Genomic DNA, 22047 nt, shown 5'->3' with positions numbered 1-22047 from the left:
CAATCATTGAGTGCAGATGCCCATATAATACACAAAAGCCATGAATATCTTGTAAATTATATCCTTATAAACGGTGAGTAGTGATGTCATCAGTTATAAACGGTGAGTAGTGATGTAATTTCTGTCACATGACTCACTAAAATTTGTGTATTATAATTAATAAAGTACCCCCAGTTGTAAAATATGAGGATATTATAAGTTACCTCGGAGTTCCATGACCTGTATAAAAACACTCGGCATTCGGACTCGTGTTTTTATATGGTCATGAAACTCCTCGGTAACTTATAATATCCTTATATTTTACAAGAGGGGGTACTTTATTCACTATATAATACACAAAAGCCATGAATATCTTGTAAATTATATTCTTATAAACGATGAGTACTGATGTCATCAGTTATAAACGGTGAGTACTGATGTCATTTCTGTCACAAGACGCACTGAAATTTGTGTATTATAATAAATAAAGTACCCCCAGTTGCAAAGTATGAGTATGAGTTACCTTAAAGTTCCATGACCTGTATAAAAACACTCGGCCTTGGCTTCGTACTTTTATATGGTCATGAAACTCCTTGGTGACTTGTAATATCCTTATATTTTACAAGAGGGGGTACTTTATTCACTATATCTATAATATACTAGGACATAAGAGATATGATTTATATGTAAAGTGGTTCACTCACAGATTCAGTCAGACGCCTATCCTCTGCACAGCGCTGCATGTAAAAGGACTTTATCTCTGCAGGGAAGCGGCACAACAAGATTGGCTCATTGATGGCGTCTGTCATCAGTCTCTCCGGGGCCTCTGGAATATCCTGGAGAGAGGGAAGATGATGGTTAGCATGGAAAGATTGCGATGTGTGACAGACGAAAGAAAATCTGCTCAGTGACAATATAATGAACATCATGTCTTCATTTTGCCCCCATCCATATGCAAATACTGGAAATTGCAGAATGACATATAAATGGTAGTTTTTTGGTGACAGACATTATCCAATTATATGAATGACAGGAGGCATGGGGGAGAATCAGGCATTGCTTTACTGGCTAATATACAGGTGGAGAAAATGATTTTTGCCTGAATATTATGAACAATGAGAATGCAGGCAATCAGGACTCACCTCCCCAAACTCATAGTAAGTGCCATCATCCTTCTTAACATCGTGGTCTTTGAGCCAAGTGATGGCCTCAGAGTAGTTCATTCTTCTAAAAGGCCGCTTGGGAGGCTTAAATTCCTGAAATTAAACAAACTGTTTAATTAGTCCAGATAAGATGAATGTAGATGATGGAAAAAGCAACAACCAATAGGAGCTATAAAGACTAGTGACACACGCTAAGATTTAGAGAGATTTAGTCACACAGCGACAAATCGTCTCTTCTTCAGGCCACTAATCTCCCCTAAATGTCTTCCCGTCAGCTAGAATCTTAATCGAGGGCGGGATGGCATTTAGAGCGCTTCGTTTTCCAGAGTCGCCCGAAGTTTCCTCGTGAGGCAACTACGGAAAACGACGTGCTGCGAGTGCCATCCCGCTGGCAATTTAGATTCTAGCTGGCGGGAAGGCTTTTTGAGGAGATTAATCACCTGAAGAAGAGACAATTTGTTGCTGGGCGACTAAATCTCCCCGAATCTTAGCGTGCAGGCCCGGACTGATAATCTGTCCGATCGGGTATTTGCCCGATGGGCCGCTCCAGTTTGAGTAAAGTGGGCCGGGGAGCCTGCAAATAGAAGCTGAGAGCCACCGAATGGGAGTCAAACCTGAAGCCGGACACGCAATGATACAGACTCGAAGCAGAAAGCGATCATGTTACCAGTAAGAAAGAGGCCAGTGTGGGGTGGAGCCGAATTGCAAGCAGTGAGAGGGGAAACTCAGCTGAGGCCGTCAGTCAGCTCACAAGCAGAGCCGGGTGGGGCTGAAGTCGGTGCATCTCCAGTCGCTTGGGGATCGGATAAACTCGGAGGGGCAGTCCACTGTCAGGCTGGATGGTGGAGGGACCCATATCTCAAATTTGTAGACGGCAAGTTGTAAATAACCAAGTTTATTTTACTACCGACACATTCCTACAGTCACTCATCCCCTCCCCGATGCTGTCAGTTTAGCGTGAGTACAGGCTTTAATTTAAATGCAGCTATTCCTTGTTCTTTTTTTATGTTTGCCTACCCCAAACACTCCCCTAATATATAGCACCCTTTTGGCTCATCTATGGCCCTTCCTTTCTCTCACAAACATGTCATTAACCCTTTCTTACATTAACCATCCGTGCTTTATTTTTTTTTACTTGCAAAGACAAATCTGCACCTCTGCACTATCCCATATAATCTCATATACGTATAATAATCCCATATAAATGTGAATAGGTTGGAAATGGATGTTTCAAAATCTCTCGTTTCTGTGGATTACTTATTACTACACTGGGGCACGGAGTTTTTAAATAAGTCCCAGCTTTATAGAAATGTGTCTGTTCAACCTCAGTTCTGAGTGCTACAGCCCTGAATGGCACTTTTAATAACTGCGCATATATTTATTGTTGTCTCTATAAGGGTTAATTTTAGGGAAGCACACATTGGTCATTTGCAGTGAGCCCCTTAATTTGGGGACTAGTAGTAGGCCTTAGAACAGACACCGTGGTTGCCTCTTCTACACTATTGTATGCCACAGCGCCAGATACAGTACCAGGAGTGCATGTGCCCTAGGTTATGCTATCATCCAATGATGATAGCACAACCTTGGACAAAAAGCTCTCCTGATTGGCCCGTTGCCCAACCTCATCTCTACTTTGAAGCTGCGGTGCCTTGGCCAGAATGAAAAATTGCCATTGGAACAAGGCCCCCTAGGAAATTTGGTCCCCAAACACGACTCAAGACAGATGATAATCTGCCACTGCACAGCAATTGCCACCAAATAGGAGCCGTATGGGAGCCGAAGAAGAAGCTGCTGTCACCAATGTTCTTTTTTTTCCCCTGACCACCATATTTTTTTTTTGTTTTATTGGGGGCCGACCATCAATTTTTATTTTTTAACTTGATGGGGGGGGCGACTGGCCACAAAAGTTGCACATTTATATGTGGGCTGCTTAGATTTTTTGCCAGGGCTGCTTTTTACTCCCAGTCCGGCCCTGTTAGCGTGTGTCACTAGCCTTAACCTCATGGTCTCACTGAACTACCTATTACTCTATTAAATATCTGTACTTAGTGCACTTTATTATTATACTCCATATTTCTGCTTAACATTACACCTACTGCACTTGATCATTGTACACTCTAATTCTGTATCATACTGTAAATATCCAAGTGTGTCCTACTGCCCTACCTTTAGTACAAATGGCAATAAACTTCTACTTGACTTGACTCAATTAATAATGCAAACTAATTTACAGAGCGGTTAGAAACGTATGCCTCACACCAGGAAATGTATCTTTAGTGTAGAAAATGTATTTATATTGTATTCTAGATAAAGCCACATTTTCTATATGTATGATACGATATTTTAATTCACTTATTTCCAGTCAATGGATTAACACTTTTTGTACAGCAGAAAAGTAGCCCTGTTTAGTGGCCCTTTTTTTGAAGGTGAAGGGTTTTTTATTTTCTGTTTAAATCTGAGAAAAATCACCTTTCATTATGTGCAAATGAAGTTTCCTACTTATCCGATAGAGATGCACCGAATCCACTATTTTGGATTCGGCCGAACCCCCGAATCCTTCGCAAAAGATTCAGCCCCTAACTTGCATATGCCAATTAGGATTTGGATTCGGTTCTGCTGGGTAGAAGGATTCGGCCGAATCCTGCTGAAAAAGGCCAAATCCTGGCGTGCATCCCTAATATCTGAACAGTCAAGTGTGGATTAAATTATTTTTTTTAATACAGATTTTCCCACTACTTATAAAAGCATTTTTCAAATTTCTCTTTGCTCCTTTTTGTTGCACAAATCTGAGGTGGCTAAAAGCATTATAACCTACAGTATGGCTAGATATCCAGCATTTTATCTAAGGATGAACAGAATCCATAATTTAATTTTTTTTTTTTATAACTGGACCAAATCCTCAAGACCCGCAAAAATGTTAGTCTAAAACCGAATGCAAACTCTAATTTACATATTTAAATTGATCACATCCAAAAAAACATTGTTGAAATCAGTCCATAATTTTGAAGTCATGTTTTAATTCCTGACACTTAGTTTTGTTCAAATCTGAATCCAGCAAAAGGAATTTGACTGAAGCTTCAACTGAATCCTGGATCCAGTGACCCCCTAATTCGAAGTTCCAGACACCCTACAATGCTCAGTTAAAATAAAAAAGTAATGGCAGTGTCCAAAACCCCCATATAAAGTCTATTTCCATAAATCACATCCTATAACACTCCAAGACAGGCAAGGGCACATACCGGATGCAGGTCATACAACAAGCTGGCCACAGGGGACTTTAACACTCTGTCTACAACATCACACACCAAATCCTCCAGCCGGTTAAGCAAGTCTTCAAATGTCATGAAGGGGCACTCTGCTTCTATGTGGGTGTACCTGGAACACAGGGAGATGGTAAAGCAAAAACATTTAAAATGATTTTGTCATGATTTTTTTGGGGAAGTTTTTATTTCTAAATTACACTGTTTACACTGCAAATAGTTCACTTTACCATATCAAATTTCATTCCTGAACCAGCAAGTGTATTTTTTTAATTATAATATTGGTGTGTAGGTGCATCGCAGGTCATTTTGCCTGGTCATTTGCTTTCAGAAAGAGCCAGCACTTTAGGATGGAACTGCTTTCTGACAGGCTGTTGTTTCTCCTACTCAATGTAACTGGATGTGTCTCAGTGGGACCTGGATTTTACTATTGAGTGTTGTTCTTAGATCTACCAGGCAGCTGTTATCTTGTGTTAGGGAGTTGCTATCTGGTTACCTTCCCATTGGGGAGAAAAGGCAGGGTGATATCACTACAACTTGCAGTACAGCAGTAAAGGGTGACTGAAGTTAAAGAAGCACAAGTCACATGACTGGGGGCAGCTGGGAAACTGACAATATGTCTAGCCCCATGTCAGATTTCAAAATTAAATATAAAAAAATCTGTTTGCTCTTTTGAGATTTCAGTGCAGAATTCTGCTGGAGCAGCACTATTAACTGATGTGTTTTGAAAAAAACATGTTATTTAAACATGTCAGTAAAATGTGTTGTTAGATGTGTATCTATAATGTGTTTTCTTCCAATAATTCTACAATTATTCAAAAGGTAACTACAGCCACAAACAATCTTTAATTAAATGGCACACAGCAGCCAGCCTACAAGAACGAAAACTTTTTGCAATGTAATAATAATCATTTGTATTATGGGGCAGTTGAACATGAGAACAGTCTACAAAGAAGCTGGAACGTAAGTTCTGGACCAATGTGGGCTATACCTTTAGAGACCCAGGTGCCATGCAGTGGTACAATCCAAGCATTGTTGAGTGTCAATCAATGATATTGATAAGGCAGACTTAAATGGTACAAAAACACAGTTTAGATACATTACAGAAATCTAATTGTCCAGTTTGCCAATGCATTTATTATTCATTATCTTTATTCAGTTTATAAAGGGGGAGTGTAAGCGCATCTCTTCTTACTCTGCCAGATGACGCCGCGTCCTGGATTGTTCCGCTCGATAGGACTGCGCAATGCTAAAGCTATCCCCCAGTGCTGGGATACATGTTTCTAGGTATAGTTGAGAGGACTGTGTTAAATAGGCCTCCTCTCCAAAGTAATCCAGTTTAAACAGAGTGGAACCCCCCTCCACCTGAGTCTGGACCAAAGTTGGTGGCGTAACCTAAAAAAGAAGAGTAAACAGTATTCTGTTAGAGAGAGGAATAACCAGTTCTATGTGCAATACCTACGGTCAACATTATACGGCTCAATTGACCACATAGGATTTTTTTTAAAGGAACAGTAACATCAAAAAATGAAAATGTTTTTAAGTAATGAATAAATAATGTAGTGTTGCCTTGCACTGGTAATGTTTGCTTCTAAAAGACTACTATAATTTATATAAACAAGCTGCTGTGTAGCCATGGGGGCAGCCATTCAAGCACAAGACAAATAGTTAAGCTATGCAGAATCACATTGTATACTACAGTTGTGTAACCTGTGCCTTTTCTCCTTTCTCAGCTTTGAATGGCTGTCCCCATGGCTACACAGCAGCTTGTTTATATAAACTATAGTAGTACTTATCTGTTATCTACTGTGTATCCTGTGCTTGAATGGCTGCCCCCATGGCTACACAGCAGCTTGTTTATATAAACTATAGTAGTACTTATCTGTTATCTACTGTGTATCCTGTGCTTGAATGGCTGCCCCCATGGCTACACAGCAGCTTGTTTATATAAACTATAGTAGTACTTATCTGTTATCTACTGTGTATCCTGTGCTTGAATGGCTGCCCCCATGGCTACACAGCAGCCTGTTTATATAAACTATAGTAGTACTTATCTGTTATCTACTGTGTATCCTGTGCTTGAATGGCTGCCCCCATGGCTACACAGCAGCTTGTTTATATAAACTATAGTAGTACTTATCTGTTATCTACTGTGTATCCTCTGCTTGAATGGCTGCCCCCATGGCTACACAGCAGCCTGTTTATAAAACTATAGTAGTACTTATCTGTTATCTACTGTGTATCCTGTGCTTGAATGGCTGCCCCCATGGCTACACAGCAGCTTGTTTATATAAACTATAGTAGTACTTATCTGTTATCTACTGTGTATCCTGTGCTTGAATGGCTGCCCCCATGGCTACACAGCAGCCTGTTTATAAAACTATAGTAGTACTTATCTGTTATCTACTGTGTATCCTGTGCTTGAATGGCTGCCCCACAGCTACCCAGCAGCTTGTTTATAAATACTAGAATAGAGTTGCTGAAGCAAACAAAATCGTTTTACCAGTTGAGGCCAACAGTGCATTATATTTTAATTAATGTAATACACTTTCATTTGTTGGTGTTATGGTTACTTTAACTGCCTTTCTTTTCTGGACTTTTTCTATTCATTTTATAATCCTATTCCCAAACTTCTGCCTGGCTACTGGAGTAATTAAGCCCTGCTATCTGGACAGCATTTTCAAACAACAAAAGGAAGACTAACTGCCAATTGTCTTAGAATACTGTTGTCTACATCATATGAACATTTAATTTTAGGGTGAATAATCGTATTAAATGGCACCTATAATACAAAAAAAATGGATTCCCAACAGAGTTGCTGGTTACTAGATCCCACAAGCCAGAATAGGGGAAACACCAGTATTTGTCAATACCACCCCAAACTCCCCCACCTGCAATTTTTATACGATAGATGCCCTTTAAGTTCTGTTATTGTACAGCAATGTTGTTATGAAATATAGGGTGAAAGGTTAACTAACCTCATAATAGCCACGGTCAAAGAAATGGCTCCTGAAGCAATGGATAACTGTGGAGCGAACCTTGAAGATCTTGGACATGTTTTCTCCTCTGATCATCATGTGGCGATTGTTCAGTTGGACGTCCACATCGGACTCTTCATTGAGAAGGTTATCAGCACCACCAGCAGGAGCCAAGCCAACGAGTTCCCAGTAATCACAAGCCAATTCATGACCTCCCGGGGCCTTTTGCCAGAAAGGTGGCAAAAACAGGCAAGTTTAACACAAAATCAAAAAGGTGAAGGGAGGACAGAAGCCAAATGAGAAAGGGAGCGAAGGAGAGACAGCACACATGAGATGGGTTGAAACAAGCACAGGGAGGGCCAAGTAAAGACAGAAGATGAAGAAATAAAAAGGCAGTTTGAGGTACATGTATGGGATCCATAATCCGGAAACCCCTTAATCCAGAAAGCCCATCTCCCATAGACTCCATTTTAATGAAAATAGTCCAAATCTTTAAAAATGATTTATTTTTTCTCAGTAATAATAAAACAGTAGCTTGTACTTGATCCCAACTGAGATATAATTAATCCTTATTGGAAGCAAAACCCACCTATTGGGTTTATTTAATGTTTACATGATTTTCTAGTAGATTTAATGGATGAAGATCCAAATTATAGAAAAATCTATTATCCAGGCCCCGAGCATTCTGGATAAAAGGGCCCATAGCTGTACTACTAGTACCACTGCGCAAAACTGCCCCATTCATATCAAGAATAACCACTAGTCAGTTATTACTAGTCATTGTTACTACAAGTACCAAGACAGTGGTCTGTTGGGCAAATCGGAGAACAGCGAACGCGCACCTGTTTTCCATCTGGTACCAAGTTCAACGTGCCATACACAGCTACAGTGCTCTCTGTGGATAGGACCAGTCCGTTGTAACACTGGCACTGTTAAAAAAAAAAAAAGACCAACATAAGGATGCAATGTGTTATCACCACAGATTTAGGGCTCATACACACGGGCAGTTTTACCTGCACACCTCTGCTTTCTTCTGTTGAGCCACAGGGGATCGCAGGAGTGAACGCACTCAATTATTTTGAAGGGGGCTGTACTCACACAGACGCATTTATGCACCGAACGCAGGTGAAATGCAACATGCTGCGTCCCACCTGCGTTTGGCGCATACATGCGTCAGTGTGAGTACAGCCCCCTTGAAAATAATTGAGTGCGTTCACTCATGCGCTTCCCTGCGGCTGAACAGAAGAAAGTGCAACACAGGGGAGGGCAGGTAAAACCGCCCATGTGTAAGATCCCTAATAGAATCATGTTTTGCAACAATAAGGTTGAAGAGGTCTTGAGAAAGCTCTTTGCTTTTCCCATAATTAGATGCTTCTTGTCTGAGAGCTTGGTAATGAGAAACCATCAATTAAAACAAAACCAGCTGTTATTAATTTGCACTGATAGGGGGCAGGATTGCTTTCTAAGGGTAGAACTCGACAGAGTGGCTCGAGCCAACACGTTGCCATGCGATGAAACGCATGCGACGTGTCGGGTTTCCTGAAGATACAGGAAGTGAAGGAGAAATCGCAGGAAAGAACTACATTTATCCGACTGTCGGATGAAGACACAGCGTGCAGCGTTTTCATCTGACAATCGGATAAATGTATTTCTTACCTGCGATTTCTCCTTCGCTTCCTGTACCTTTAGGACATCCGACACGTCGCATGCGTTTCATCGCATGGTGACGTGGCAGCTTGAGCCGCATCATCAAGTTCTACCCTAAATACTGACAGATTTCAGCAGGTTTCCTTTTTGCACCTCCTTTTCTTCATTTGTTCAATACGTATTCCCTGTGTCATTTCACTTTACTACACATAACTTAATTAATGGATGTGTGGATAACTCGGGTTGTTACCAATTTCTGGTGTCAGTTTCGTGTCAATAGCCCCATTAGAAATATATTTACTGAGGAAAATGTTGACGAGTTCAATACTTATTTTCCCTGCTGTATTGTTATTATCTGCCCACTAAAAAACATCCCAGTTAATTGGCATGCTTATCTGTAGCATCAGATATCATCAGCATCATCATTTATTTATATAGTGCTGTCAAGATACACAGTGGTTTAGATATCCAGTTTGTGTAGGATTACATATTTTTGAAACGACTAGTTTGGTTTCCTTTGACATGTTTAGATTCCAATCACTTTGCCATGTAATGTTGTGGTGGGCTTTAAAGGGGAAGTAAAGTGTAAAATAGAATAAGGCTAGAAATGCTGTATTTTGTATACTAAACATAAACATGAACTTACTGCACCACAAGCCTAATCAAACAAATGATTTATGCTTTCAAAGTTGGCCACAGGGGGTCACCATCTTGTAACTTTGTTATACATCTTTGCAAGACTAAGACTGTGCACATGCTCAGTGTGTCTGGGCTGCTTAGGGATTGTCATAAATTATCAAAACAGCACAAGCCAAATAATATCTGCCAGAAGCCGATACAGCAAGACTGATTAATAATCAGAATATACAGACTGCACTGGGTCCTGTGTTGTCATGTAATCTAATGTGGATTTTATCGTTTTTGTATTGTTTAATACAAAGTTTCTCCAACCAGTGGCTGCAGCAAAATAATCCTCCAAAGAAAACCCAGTTTATCTGTTTAAATCTGGCTCCATGATCTTTGTCCCTGCAGCTGGAAACAGTAAAGGGGATTTAAAGGCAAAAATAAAATCCAATACAAATCTCTACACAGTCGCCAACTGCTCTACAGGGAAACAAACTGCTTGAGTTCTGCATGGCTGGGAAGTAAGGTGGGGGCTCCCTCTGCTGTTCATAAGTATGATTGTTTCCCTGCTCAGCAGTTAGGGACCGCCTGACAATTCCTATCCACAGCAGTAAATAAAGGATGACTTTCACTGCATACAGTCAGGTTTCTTATACAAACTGTATACATTTTTTAATTCAATTATATTGGAGATAGGTTTCTTTTTCATTAAAGAAAGTAAAAATGGGATTTTATTTTTTTTGCCTTTACATGCCCATTAATGGCACCTTGCCTGCAACTGCCAATTCATCAAATGCAACCTCGATATTCCTCATATAATAAAGGGAATCTTTACTTAAAACAATGCTACATTATGAACACACAATACAACAATGGTAGTTCAATGAACACTTCATTTCAATTACCAATTGGTCGCTCAGGACACACTGAAGATACCCAGTGCCATCTCTTAGTACAATGAACATTAGGTTTTTTCCTGAAACAGAGTAAAAATGAATCAGAAATACAAGCATAACACATCTGATGTTAGTGTAAATGTGGGGCTTTATCGGTACGGCTATTTAAAGGAGGGTGACTTTGTGCTCGTTTTTAACGTACCTGCGTTGTACATTTTCCTGAATATCAAGTTTTACCCAATCCTCGCTAAACTTATTTGTACAATTAATCGTAGTTCAAAATACAGTGTGACTCTGCCCAGTGATACTAACGAGTTTGATAGAACATATGCTACAGGTATGGGATCCGTTATCCGGAAACGCATTATCCAAAAAGCTCAGAATTACGGAAACGCCATCTACCATGGACTCCATTTTAATCAAATAATCCAAATTTTTAAAAATGATTTCCTTTTTCTCTGTTATAATAAAACAGTAACTTGTACTTGATTCAAACTAAGATATAACTAATCCTTATTGAAGGCAGGACCAGCCTATTGGGTTTATTTAGGGGCCGATTCACTAACTTCGAGTGAAGGATTCGAAGGTAAAAAACTTCGAATTTCGAAGTTTTTTTTGGGCTACTTCGACCATCGAATGGGCTACTTCGACCTTTGACTTCGAATCGAAGGATTCGTAGTAAAAATCGTTCGACTATTCGACCATTCGATAGTCGAAGTACTGCCTCTTTAAAAAAAACTTCGACCCCCTAGTTCGCCATCTAAAAGCTACCGAAGTCAATGTTAGCCTATGGGGAAGGTCCCCATAGGCTTGGCTAACTTTTTTTGATCGAAGGATATTTCTTCGATCGATGGATTAAAATCCTTCGAATCGTTCGATTCAAAGGATTTTATCAGTCGATCAAAGGAATTATCCTTCGATCTACCTATCTGCGCTAAATCCTTCGACTTCGATATTCAAAGTCGAAGGATTTTAGTTCCTAGTCGAATATCGAGGGTTAATTAACCCTCGATATTCGACCCTTAGTGAAATCGGCCCCTTAATGTTTACATGATTTTCTAGCAGACATATGGTATGAAGATTTACCAGGTTAGCGCTCCTTTAGATCAGAACACCACACATAACAATTAAGTAATAGCATTGCTCTTCAAATTATCAGGAAAGAACAGTTGTACAATCACAGCTTTTACAATGTGGATTTTATCAAGAACAAGCAAAGAGCGAAACACATAGAAGTTTGCTCTGCCCGAGTCCCGCTGGAAGATTACGTAAAGTTTGGCGTACAGGAGGGTTTCTTAATGCTATTTTAAACTGCAAAGTACAGGATTAGAAGGTGAACTCTGAGTAAATACCCCTATATAGATATAAGAAGTGTTTTATGCCGCTAAGTTCTATGTGCAGGAAATCCACATTGTAAAAGCTGTGATTGTGCAACTGTTTTTATTCCTGATAATTTGAAGAGAAATGTCGTTACATAATCTGTTTGTATAGTGGATTTCATAGTACAGGTATGGGACCTGTTATCCAGAATGTTTGGACCTGGGGCTTTCTGGACAACATATCTTTCCATAATTTAAGTCTACCAGAAAATCATATAAACATTAAATAAACCCAATAGGCTGGTTTTACTCCAATAAGGATTAGTTATATCTTAGTTGGGATCAAGTACAACCTACTGTTTTATTATTACACGGAAAAAAGGAAATTATTTTAAATGTATAATGGATAAAATGGAGACTATGGGAGACAGCCTTTCCGTAATTCAGAGTTTTCTGTACAACAGGTTTCCGGTTTATGGATCCCGTACCTGTAATGTCTGCTTAGTACTGCTAACTGCTCACCCTGAAAATAACATCTGAATATTTAAATAAACTTGACAACAGACTTATTATTAATGTGTGGTGTCCTGATATAAAGGAGCATTAAAGGGGTTGTTCACCTTCCAAACACTTTTTAAGTTCAGTTGTTTTCAGATTGTTCCCCAGAAATAAAGACTTTTTGCAATTACTTTACATTACTTATTTTTTACTGTTTTTTTCCCAAAATCTAAGTTTAAACTTAAATTTCCCTGTCTCTGGTGTTTGTGTCTGGCAGCTCGCTAATTCAGGTGCAGATTCGAAACTGTTACAATTTTGCTAAATTCAGGGGCACATTTACTAAGCTCGAGTGAAGGATTCGAATATAAAAAACTTTGCATTTCGAAGTATTTTTTTGGGTACTTCGACCATTACGATCGATCAAAGTATTTGCACTAAATCCTTCGAATTCGAATAATTTAACTTCGATGGTCGAATTTGAGGGTTAATTAACCCTCGATATTTGACCCTTGATAGTGGATACAATTAGTTGATACATTTAGTTGATCCATTTCTCAGCAGCATCTCTGGAGTATTAGCAACTATTGTATCAAGTCTAACAGCTGCCTGTAATGAAACCCAGAGATTCTGCTCAGCAGGGACAAACATAAGAAATGTATCAACTAAATGTATCAATTTATTACAGTTACAGGGTCGGCGACACCTCCCCCCAGAGATGCTTTAGAAGGTGAAAAAGGACACTTTACACTTCAATATTAGAAAAACGGTGACACATAGAAAATAGAAAGTAATTGGAAAAAGTTTTTATTTCTGTTGATCTATCTGAAACCAACTAGTTGTTTGAAGGTGAACCACCCCTTTAATAAAAAAAATGGCACATTTTCCCGGCACACACAAGTCACACTCATTCTTTCCTGCATTTACGTTCCATATTGATTTTCTGAGGTCCCTGGGAAAACATAAATGTGGGGTACACTACAAGTGTATGTTAGGTCAGTTGGATGATGCAAGGGGTTAGCCTTGTATAGGGTAAGACTGTACTGTATATGTAAATAATACTGTTCCTTTGTGTACTGTATGTGAGTGACTCGACTGAAGCCTGAATGTATAGCTGTATGTGTAAGTGTCTTTAAATGTGCGTAGATCAACTCATTAACGTATGGCCACTTACCTTGTCTACGCAACCTATGAACCCAGCCAAACACCTTCACTCGCTGCCCCCGGTGAGCCTCCAATTCTCGAATCTTGAGCTGCAGGCAGAGAAAATGATGAAAGATTCAATATGTCTCTGTGTATATCAATGTCAAGATGTCATATTACCTTTCATTTCTCCTCAGTTACATCACACAACTGAAATGCAGATACTATAAGCACTCTCACCCTAAGCAAGTAGCTAAAACGGATTTGTTTTTATTATTCAATATCAATGTAACTGTAACTGGCAATAAGATTTCTATATACAGCACACAACTGGATTCATTCCTGTTCATTCCTGTGATGTCTACACCCAATACCAACCTATTAGCACCATGGCTGCTTAGAAACCAGGGTATTTGAACATTGCAGGTAACAGAATATTAAAATAACTAGGAATGCACCGAATCCAGGATTCGGCCTTTTTCAGCAGGACCCGGATTCAACCAAATCCTTCTGCCCGGCCAAACCGAATCCAAATTTGCAAATTGCGTGACTTTTTGCCAGAAAACAAGGAAGTAGAAAATATTTTCCCCTTCCCACCCCTAATTTGCATATTCAAATAAGGATTCAGTTCGGGTATTCGGCAGAGAAGGAGTCGGGGGTTCGGCTGTATCCAAAATATGGATTCGGTGCATCCCTAAAAATAACAGCATGGCGGCATCAGTGAGGGGGCAAACTGAGGGAAGCATGTATTCCTCCTCTCCCAACCCCCCAAATATAGGAGTGGAAAAGGATGCAGGCTGCAATGGGGTCCTATGGTAGACTGTAAGAACAGGTTTGGCCTGCTCCCCTTGAAGGTGATTGCTCTTGCACCCCACATATCTGTAAATGATCCCTATAATCTTTATTATGGCAAATTTTTCTTTAATCCAGTAGTTCACGTAATCGTAGAAAATAACTTACTGTCACTGGCTCAGGAAGACCCGGGTCGTTGGTGATAACAATTTTCTTTGCTTCCTCCAAGTTCTTTTCTCGCCTCAGGTTATCTTCTGCCTGTTTGAGCAAGGTAAGGACGTTCAGCATGGACCACACACACTAGGGGGTTATTTATTAAAGTCCAAATGCCCAAAACTCAAAAATTTTTAGTTTTTTAACTATAAAATAAATATTTTTAGTAGAAAAAAAATCTAAATTTTTTTTGTGATTTTTTTTATACCCCGAGGCTGCTAAAAGTCAGAATCTAAAAATACTCCATCTTCCAGCTGTCGGGGTCCTGTAGAAGTCAATGGTAAAGGTCCCATTTCAAATTTGAAGATATGTGCTGCGTTTTGGACAAAAATCGGAAAAAAATTGTGGGTTTCAAGCAATTTAACTAAATATTAGAAGAAAAAAAAATAGATTCAGGTTTTTTCAATGATAAATAAGGTCAAATTGTGGATTTTAGTTTAATCGGAATTTTTTTACTTAAAAAATCAGAAAGAAAAAAAAACCTGAAAAAAAAATCGGATTTTGATAAATAAGCCCTTTACTGATTTCCAAAAACATGCAAAGAGAAAACAAACATCCTTCTTTTCTTTGGCCTCATCTTTCATTTGCTCACGCACCCAGAGCTTGCGGTTGTTCTTAGTCTGAATGCCCAAAACTCTAAAAATTTTAGTTTTTTTTAAACTATAAAATCCGGATTTTTAGTAAAAAAAAGAAACTCAAATTTTTGGTGATTTATTATACCCCGAGGCTGCTAAAAGTCAGAATCCAAAAATACTCCATCTTCCCGGTGTTGGGGTCCTGTGGAAGTCAATGGCAAAGGTCCCATTTCAAATTTGAAGATATCATGGACTGCGCGGAGTTTCGGATAAAAATCCGGAAAAAATCAGGGCGTTTCGGGCATAAAACCTGAAAAATTCTGGGGTTCTTTCCGCAAAAATCCACATTTATCAAGTTTTTCAATGATAAATTAGATCAAATTGTGGATTTTTGTTTGGATTTCTAGATTTTTTTACTTAAAAAATCAGAAAAAAAGTCGGATTTTGATAAATAAGCCCTTTACTGATTTCCAGACACATGCAAAGAGAACAACAAACCTCCTTCTTTTCTTTGGCCTCGTTTTTCATTTGCTCGCGCACCCAGAGCTTGCGGTTGTTCTTCGTCTGAGACTTGGAAATAACGTCCCATCTCTACGAATGAAAATGGATAGGATTTAAGCCTGAGACTTTTTGTATTTATAAAGAAGAGCAATGAGCAGGAAAGATATGGGGCCCCAAAGAAGAATATGATATGGTAATCTCTGTATGATTTTTAGGACCCCAGAAAGGACTGGTGTATAGACAACGTAAAACAGGACAACCAAGAGGACACCTACACATAAGGAAATTAAATTGTTGTTCCAATCAACTTTCCAATAGAAATTCATTGCAGACAGGCAGCCAGTCATTTCCATTATCCCATCCAATCCAGGAACAATGTGGGGTCCTGCACATTCATTATATGTAATGGTACTGCACTTTATCAAATCCCAGCCCATTTTGACCCTGACAACTGGACAGAACCCCTTTAAATCACTATTTAGGTAACGGACGATATATTTAAAATTTGTTTTTGTATAAAGAAAGATCAAAAAAGTTATAGTTTGTAGTGACCTAAAAACCTAATATGGAAATTAATGGATATCGTCGGAAGGATGGCACTCGGAACGCTTCGTTTTCCGAAGTCACCAGAAGTTACTTCACGAGGAAACATCGGGCGACTTCGGAAAGCCGAAGCAATCTGAGTGCCATCAAGCCAGTGATTTACATTCTAGCCGGCGGGAAGGCATTTAGGGGAGACTAGGCACCCAAAGAAGATGCAATTTGTCGCTGGGCGACTAATCTCCCCCAGTAGCCACGTCTGCCACCACCCTAGTGTAAAAAAAACCCTTTAAAACAATTCTCACCCTTAAAGGAGAAAAAAACCCTTAAAAAAATAAAAATAAAATAGGGATGCACCGAATCCAGGATTCAGTTCAGATTCGGCCTTTTTGAAGAGGAGCGCAAGCAGAGTTTCGGTAAGTTATTTTTTCATAAAGACTTTGCGATTTTAAAGTTTAATTTGTCTTGGTGGTTTTTTTTCGATGTATACTAAAAATTTTTAAAAGAAAAAATTTGATGTTACTGGTCCTTTAAGGGTGAGGATTTTTTTTAAAGGGTTTTTTTTTTTTTTTTTTTTTTTTAAAACTAAAGCACATCGCGGGAAGGGAGATGGGGACAATGCCTGGAAGCTTAGAGGGGTTTCTGGTGGGGGGAGGGGTGTTAGTTCTTCTATAAACAATTTTTGAAATTCAAGCTCATAAGGTGTCAACAATGACTAGGAAATGCTAAAAACAGGACAGGTCAAGGAACAGTCGAGCATAAACATACCAAATCTAGTTCTACCAACCTCATTCTCTTTCTGAGAATCCACATAGAAAGTGGGGAATGGTTCTTTCCTGGCTGCTAACATGGCCTTAAAGAAGATAAAAAAAAAGCAAAGATGAGGTTAAAGGAAAACTATACCCCAAAACAATGTAGGTCTCTATAAAAAGATACTGAATAAAACAGCTCATATGTAAAACCCTGCTTCATGTAAATAAACCATTTTCATAATAATATGCTTTTCTAGCAGCATGTGCCATTGGGTACTCATAAATAGAAAATTTCCATTTTTTTAAAAAAATAAAAAAGGGCTGCCCCCTGGGATTTCACGGTGCACACAAACAAATCAAACAAACTATACATGTTAGGTCACATGAGCCAATTAACAGACAGAGTTGTGTCTTTTGCTTCCCCACTTCTTCCTGTTACAGTTAGAGCTGCAGTATTTCTGGTCAGGTGATCTCTTCCTGTTACAGTTAGAGCTGCAGTATTTCTGGTCAGGTGATCTCTGAGGCAGCACACAGACCAACACAAAATGGTGGTTCAATAATCATGCCTGTTCTATTGCTAGAAAGAGAGAATGCTGTATAGGTTGCAATGTGCTGGGACTGAACAACTGAGTCACCAGTCGGAGCAACTCTATATACGCCAATATGTGGTGAATTGACTGACACAAGGTATAAACCACTAGGAAAGAAGATGGTGAGTTTCTTCCCTGCACTTTATGCTCAATAACACAAAGACATTGGCAGCGCCCAGCAGATACCTTTAGAATGGTCTTAAATGGTTTTTCTTTGGTTCCATCGCCAGTGGAATCATCTCCCTCGCGCTCAGAAATGTACATTTCCTCTGCAACGGGAACACCGACAGCACAGGTGTAAATGATACTTGTGATACAGTGTTAGACAATTGTACTTAAAGTCAGAGAGTTGTCACAGCAGCTTCACAGATTTCCAAAAAAGCTTCAGATACTGTCATGCAAGTAAATATACAAAAGTTCCCTGCAGGGGTGTAGCTATAGAGGAGGCATGGGAGATATAGGGGTCCCAGATTGGACTGATAAGCAGTTTCAATACATACTTGAGGAAAAAAAAGTCTTATTCCTAAAGTTAAAGGAACAGTAACACCAAAAAATAAAAATGGTTTAAAGGAATAGCAATATAATGTTCTGTTCACCACTAGTAAATCTGTTGTGTTTGCTTTAGAAACTCTACTAGAGTTTATATAAACAAGCTGCTGTGTAGCCATGGATACACAGTAGATAACAGATAAGTACTACTATAGTTTATATAAACAAACTGCTGTGTAGCCATGGGGGCAGCCATTCAAGCACAGGATACACAGTAGCTAACAGATAAGTACTACTATAGTTTATATAAACAAGCTGCTGTGTAGCCATGGGGGTAGCCATTCAAGCACAGGATACACAGTAGATAACAGATAAGTACTACTATAGTTTATATAAAAAACCTGCTGTGTAGCCATGGGGGCAGTCATTCAAGCACAGGATACACAGTAGATAACAGATAAGTACTACTATAGTTTATATAAAAAACCTGCTGTGTAGCCATGGGGGCAGTCATTCAAGCACAGGATACACAGTAGATAACAGATAAGTACTACTATAGTTTATATAAACAAGCTGCTGTGTAGCCATGGGGGCAGCCATTCAAGCACAGGATACACAGTAGATAACAGATAAGTACTACTATAGTTTATATAAACAAGCTGCTGTGTAGCCATGGGGGCAGCCATTCAAGTACAGGATACACAGTAGATAACAGATAAGTACTACTATAATTTATATAAACAAGCTGCTGTGTAGCCATGGATAGACAGTAAATAACAGATAAGTACTACTATAGTTTATATAAACAAGCTGCTGTGTAGCCATGGGAGCAGTCCGTGGCTTGCTATTATTATTGTCCCAAAGTGTACAATTACATTTTCCTATTAAAAAAAACAAACCTAGTATTAAAACCGTAATCAAACCATATTTAAGGGGTGATTCACCTTCAAGTTAATTTTTAGTATATTATAGAATGGCCAATTTTAAGCAACTTTTCAGTTGGTCTTCAGTATTTATATCTTATACTTTTTAATTATTTGCTTTTTCCTCTGACTCTTTCCAGCGTCCAAATTGGGGTCAGTGACCCCATCTAAAAAATGCTCTGCAAGGCTACAAATGTATTGTTATTGCTACTTTTTATTACTGATCTTTCTATTCAGAATGATGCTCCCAAGAGACAGACAGGGGCTGCATGCAGCTTATTTATACTCACCTGTAGCCCCATGGCATTGCAGTCTGATCAGTCTCTGTACAATGATTTCTTTTTTAGAGTGAAAGATAAAGAAAGAAGAGATATAGACAAGAGAAGAAGAGCAATGGGTGTTCCCTGTATATTTTCTCATTAACCAAGAGTCTGTTTCCTTGATTTGCAGAGTCTGTTTCTGTATCAGCCAACCAAAGGTCCCAAACTTTTTCAAACTTTGCTGGACAACCCCGGGCCAGATATGTTAATTTCTGTCTTGGAAGGATGTCATCTACTAGTTTTTTCTAGTAGCCCAGAGTTGGTGGTTTCTGTTGCTTTCCTTGTCAGGAGTATTGCCTTTTTGGCATAATGGAGTAGCTGAAGGAGGCATAGTCTCTCGCTGGAGGGGAGACTTGAGTCTCCAACGTGTTCCAGCAAACAAAATTCCGGGGTCCATATGTTGGGCAGGTCCAAGGAAGAGTCTATAAAGGTAAGTATTGAATTCCAGAAGCGTTGTCTTTTTGATAATGTAGATAATTGCCTTGTTCTATATTACACTTTACACATACATCTGGATACCCTTGATATATCCGTGTCGGCCTGTGTGGAGTTCAACCCTATTGAAAGATTGTGTGTGAATGTATCTGTCTTTTATTGAAGTGTTTATGTCAGGTGCTTGTTCGAGTATTTCTTTCCAAGAGCCCTCTTCTAACGCAGGTATGTCCTGGGCCCACTTACCACACATATACTTTATTGGGGCAAAGGCTCCTTGTAGGAGGATGACGTAGATTCTATTACACTCAAGGATCCCGTTGAGAATTGGGCTATGAAAGCATGCCTGATCTGAAAAAATCTAAACAACGTGGATCTGTAACCCAGACTCTTGTTTCAGTTGGGCAAACTGCTTCAGGTATCCTGAGGACACTATATCATTGAGGCATTGCACCCCGGAATGTAGATTTTTAATGGGCCAGGTTCCCTCTGACATTTCCAACCCAATGGCAGCCTACTTCTGACTCAATGATGGAAGTGCAACCCAAACTGGCTAACCTGACTTTTAATGGCATGTAAAGTGTAAAATAGAATAAGGCTAGAAATGCTGTATTTTGTATACTAAATATAAACATGAACTTACTGCACCACAAGCCTAATCAAACAAATGATTTATGTGTAACACCTATTTGGGCCACTCGGGGTTAATTCACCAGCTAGAACACTAGAGCATGGGTTACACGTGACTTACACCCAGGGCAGGGCCTTCGCTAAGTGGAAGTGTTCCCTCTATGGTGTAGTGCAACTACATCCCCCCCCCAGGCTACTGTGCACACAAAAACAACTTGGGCGCCAGGAGGTTCTTAACAATCAGGAACGGTTTATTATGCCAAAAAGGGCAAATGACCACAGGTTTCAGTAGTCACGCAGGAGCTTGAGGAAACCAGAAGCAAAAGAGGAAGAGGCCACTCCCTGCACACACTATATAGGAGTGAGTGTCATCAAATCTCTCAGCCTATCACTGTAAAGGTTATTCTGTAACAGGGATTCTACCCAATAACCCAAGGAAATGGTGAAAAGATTAACTCTATAGGGCCTGTATCCCTATAGGGCCCTACATATGCTTTCAAAGTTGGTCACAGGGGGTCACCATCTTGTAACTTTGTTAAACATCTTTGCAAGACTAAGACTGTGCACATGCTCAGTGTGGTCTGGGCTGCTTAGGGATCGTCATAAACAAAGCTGCTTGAGTTCTGCATGGCTGGGAAGTAAGGCGAGGGCTCCCCCTGCTGTTCATAAGTATGATTGTTTCCCTGCTCAGCAGTTAGGGACTGTCTGACAATTCCTATCCACAGCAATAAATGAAGGGAGAATTTCACTGCATACTGTCAGGTTTCTTATAAAAACGGTACACATTTTTTAATTAAAGTATATTGGAGATAGGTTTCCTTTTCATTAAAGAAAGTAAACATGGGATTTTATTTTTTTGCCTTTACATGCCCTTTAATAGCCATCCGCATTCCAATGCTACAACTCTTAAAGAGGTTGTTCATCTTTACATGAATTTTTAGTATAACGTAGAGAGTCATATTCTGAGACAATTTGCAAATGCCTTTCATTTATTTGTGGTTTTTGAGTTATTTAGGTTTTTATTCAGCAGCTCTCCAGTTTGCAATTTCAGCCATCTGGTTGCTAGGGTCCCAATTCCCCTAGCAACCATGCACTGATTTTAATAAGAGACTGGAATATGAATAGGAGAGGCCTGACTAGAAACATGAGGAATAAAAAGTAGCAATAACAATACATTTGTAGCCTCACAGAGCATTTGTTTTTAAGATGGGGTCAGTGACCCCCATTTGAAAGCTGGAAAGGGTCAGAAGAAGAAGGCAAATTAATCAAAATCCCTGAAGAGATATGGTGAAGTCCCATTGGTTTAATAACCGTATTGGGAATTTAATCATTTTATTTCTGGTACAATCTGCCCATTCCCATGGAAACCGCTGGAGAAGGCCATAGATAGGCGCTAAGGAAAGAGAAGGAATATTTCATTGCCATAAGGAGGGAGGCAGAGCACAGCTGTCACACAGTAACCCCGATGTAGAGCTCAGTGCACATGGTGCTGACACACACACACGATACACTTCAGGAATCCACACCCCTTGCAGATGGCCAGTCACACAGCAGCGGCTGCCTTGCCAGGAGAATAAGGTTCACTTCCCGTATGTCCCCTCCGTGTATGAGCATAATGGTTAAGTCCTTACCCAGCTTGAGCCCGGCAGTGTTATCATTGATCTCTTCCATGTCCTTCTCTCTCCGACTAGTGGCTTTCACACACTGACTGCTGCTTGCATCAGATGCCTGCTTCCTCTAGCCTAGTACGCATGCGCAACAGCGCCACGCCCATTTCGTCACCATT

General features: G+C 39.6%; 1 protein-coding gene across 1 annotated transcript in view; it reads right to left on the bottom strand.

Annotated features, from left to right (window-relative positions):
• Positions 1 to 22047, bottom strand: part of nars1.S (asparaginyl-tRNA synthetase 1 S homeolog) — a 28741-nt gene extending 6694 nt beyond the window's left edge. Inside the window, exons 1-13 of the mRNA XM_018244549.2 lie at positions 21893 to 22047; positions 17654 to 17736; positions 16913 to 16978; positions 15583 to 15675; positions 14465 to 14554; positions 13536 to 13614; positions 10557 to 10627; positions 8223 to 8309; positions 7381 to 7602; positions 5598 to 5797; positions 4382 to 4517; positions 1122 to 1235; positions 684 to 815 (exon numbers count right to left, since the gene is read on the bottom strand). Coding sequence (XP_018100038.1) covers positions 684 to 815; positions 1122 to 1235; positions 4382 to 4517; positions 5598 to 5797; positions 7381 to 7602; positions 8223 to 8309; positions 10557 to 10627; positions 13536 to 13614; positions 14465 to 14554; positions 15583 to 15675; positions 16913 to 16978; positions 17654 to 17736; positions 21893 to 21932 — 1413 coding nt within the window. The 5' untranslated portion in view covers positions 21933 to 22047. The remainder of the gene's footprint in view (positions 1 to 683; positions 816 to 1121; positions 1236 to 4381; positions 4518 to 5597; positions 5798 to 7380; positions 7603 to 8222; positions 8310 to 10556; positions 10628 to 13535; positions 13615 to 14464; positions 14555 to 15582; positions 15676 to 16912; positions 16979 to 17653; positions 17737 to 21892) is intronic.

Source organism: Xenopus laevis, chromosome 1S (genome assembly GCF_017654675.1).
Source record: "Xenopus laevis strain J_2021 chromosome 1S, Xenopus_laevis_v10.1, whole genome shotgun sequence".
In the NCBI taxonomy this organism is placed as follows: domain Eukaryota; kingdom Metazoa; phylum Chordata; class Amphibia; order Anura; family Pipidae; genus Xenopus; species Xenopus laevis.
The sequence above is the reverse complement of the archived record's forward strand: the minus strand, read 5'-3'. Positions and strand labels throughout refer to the sequence as shown.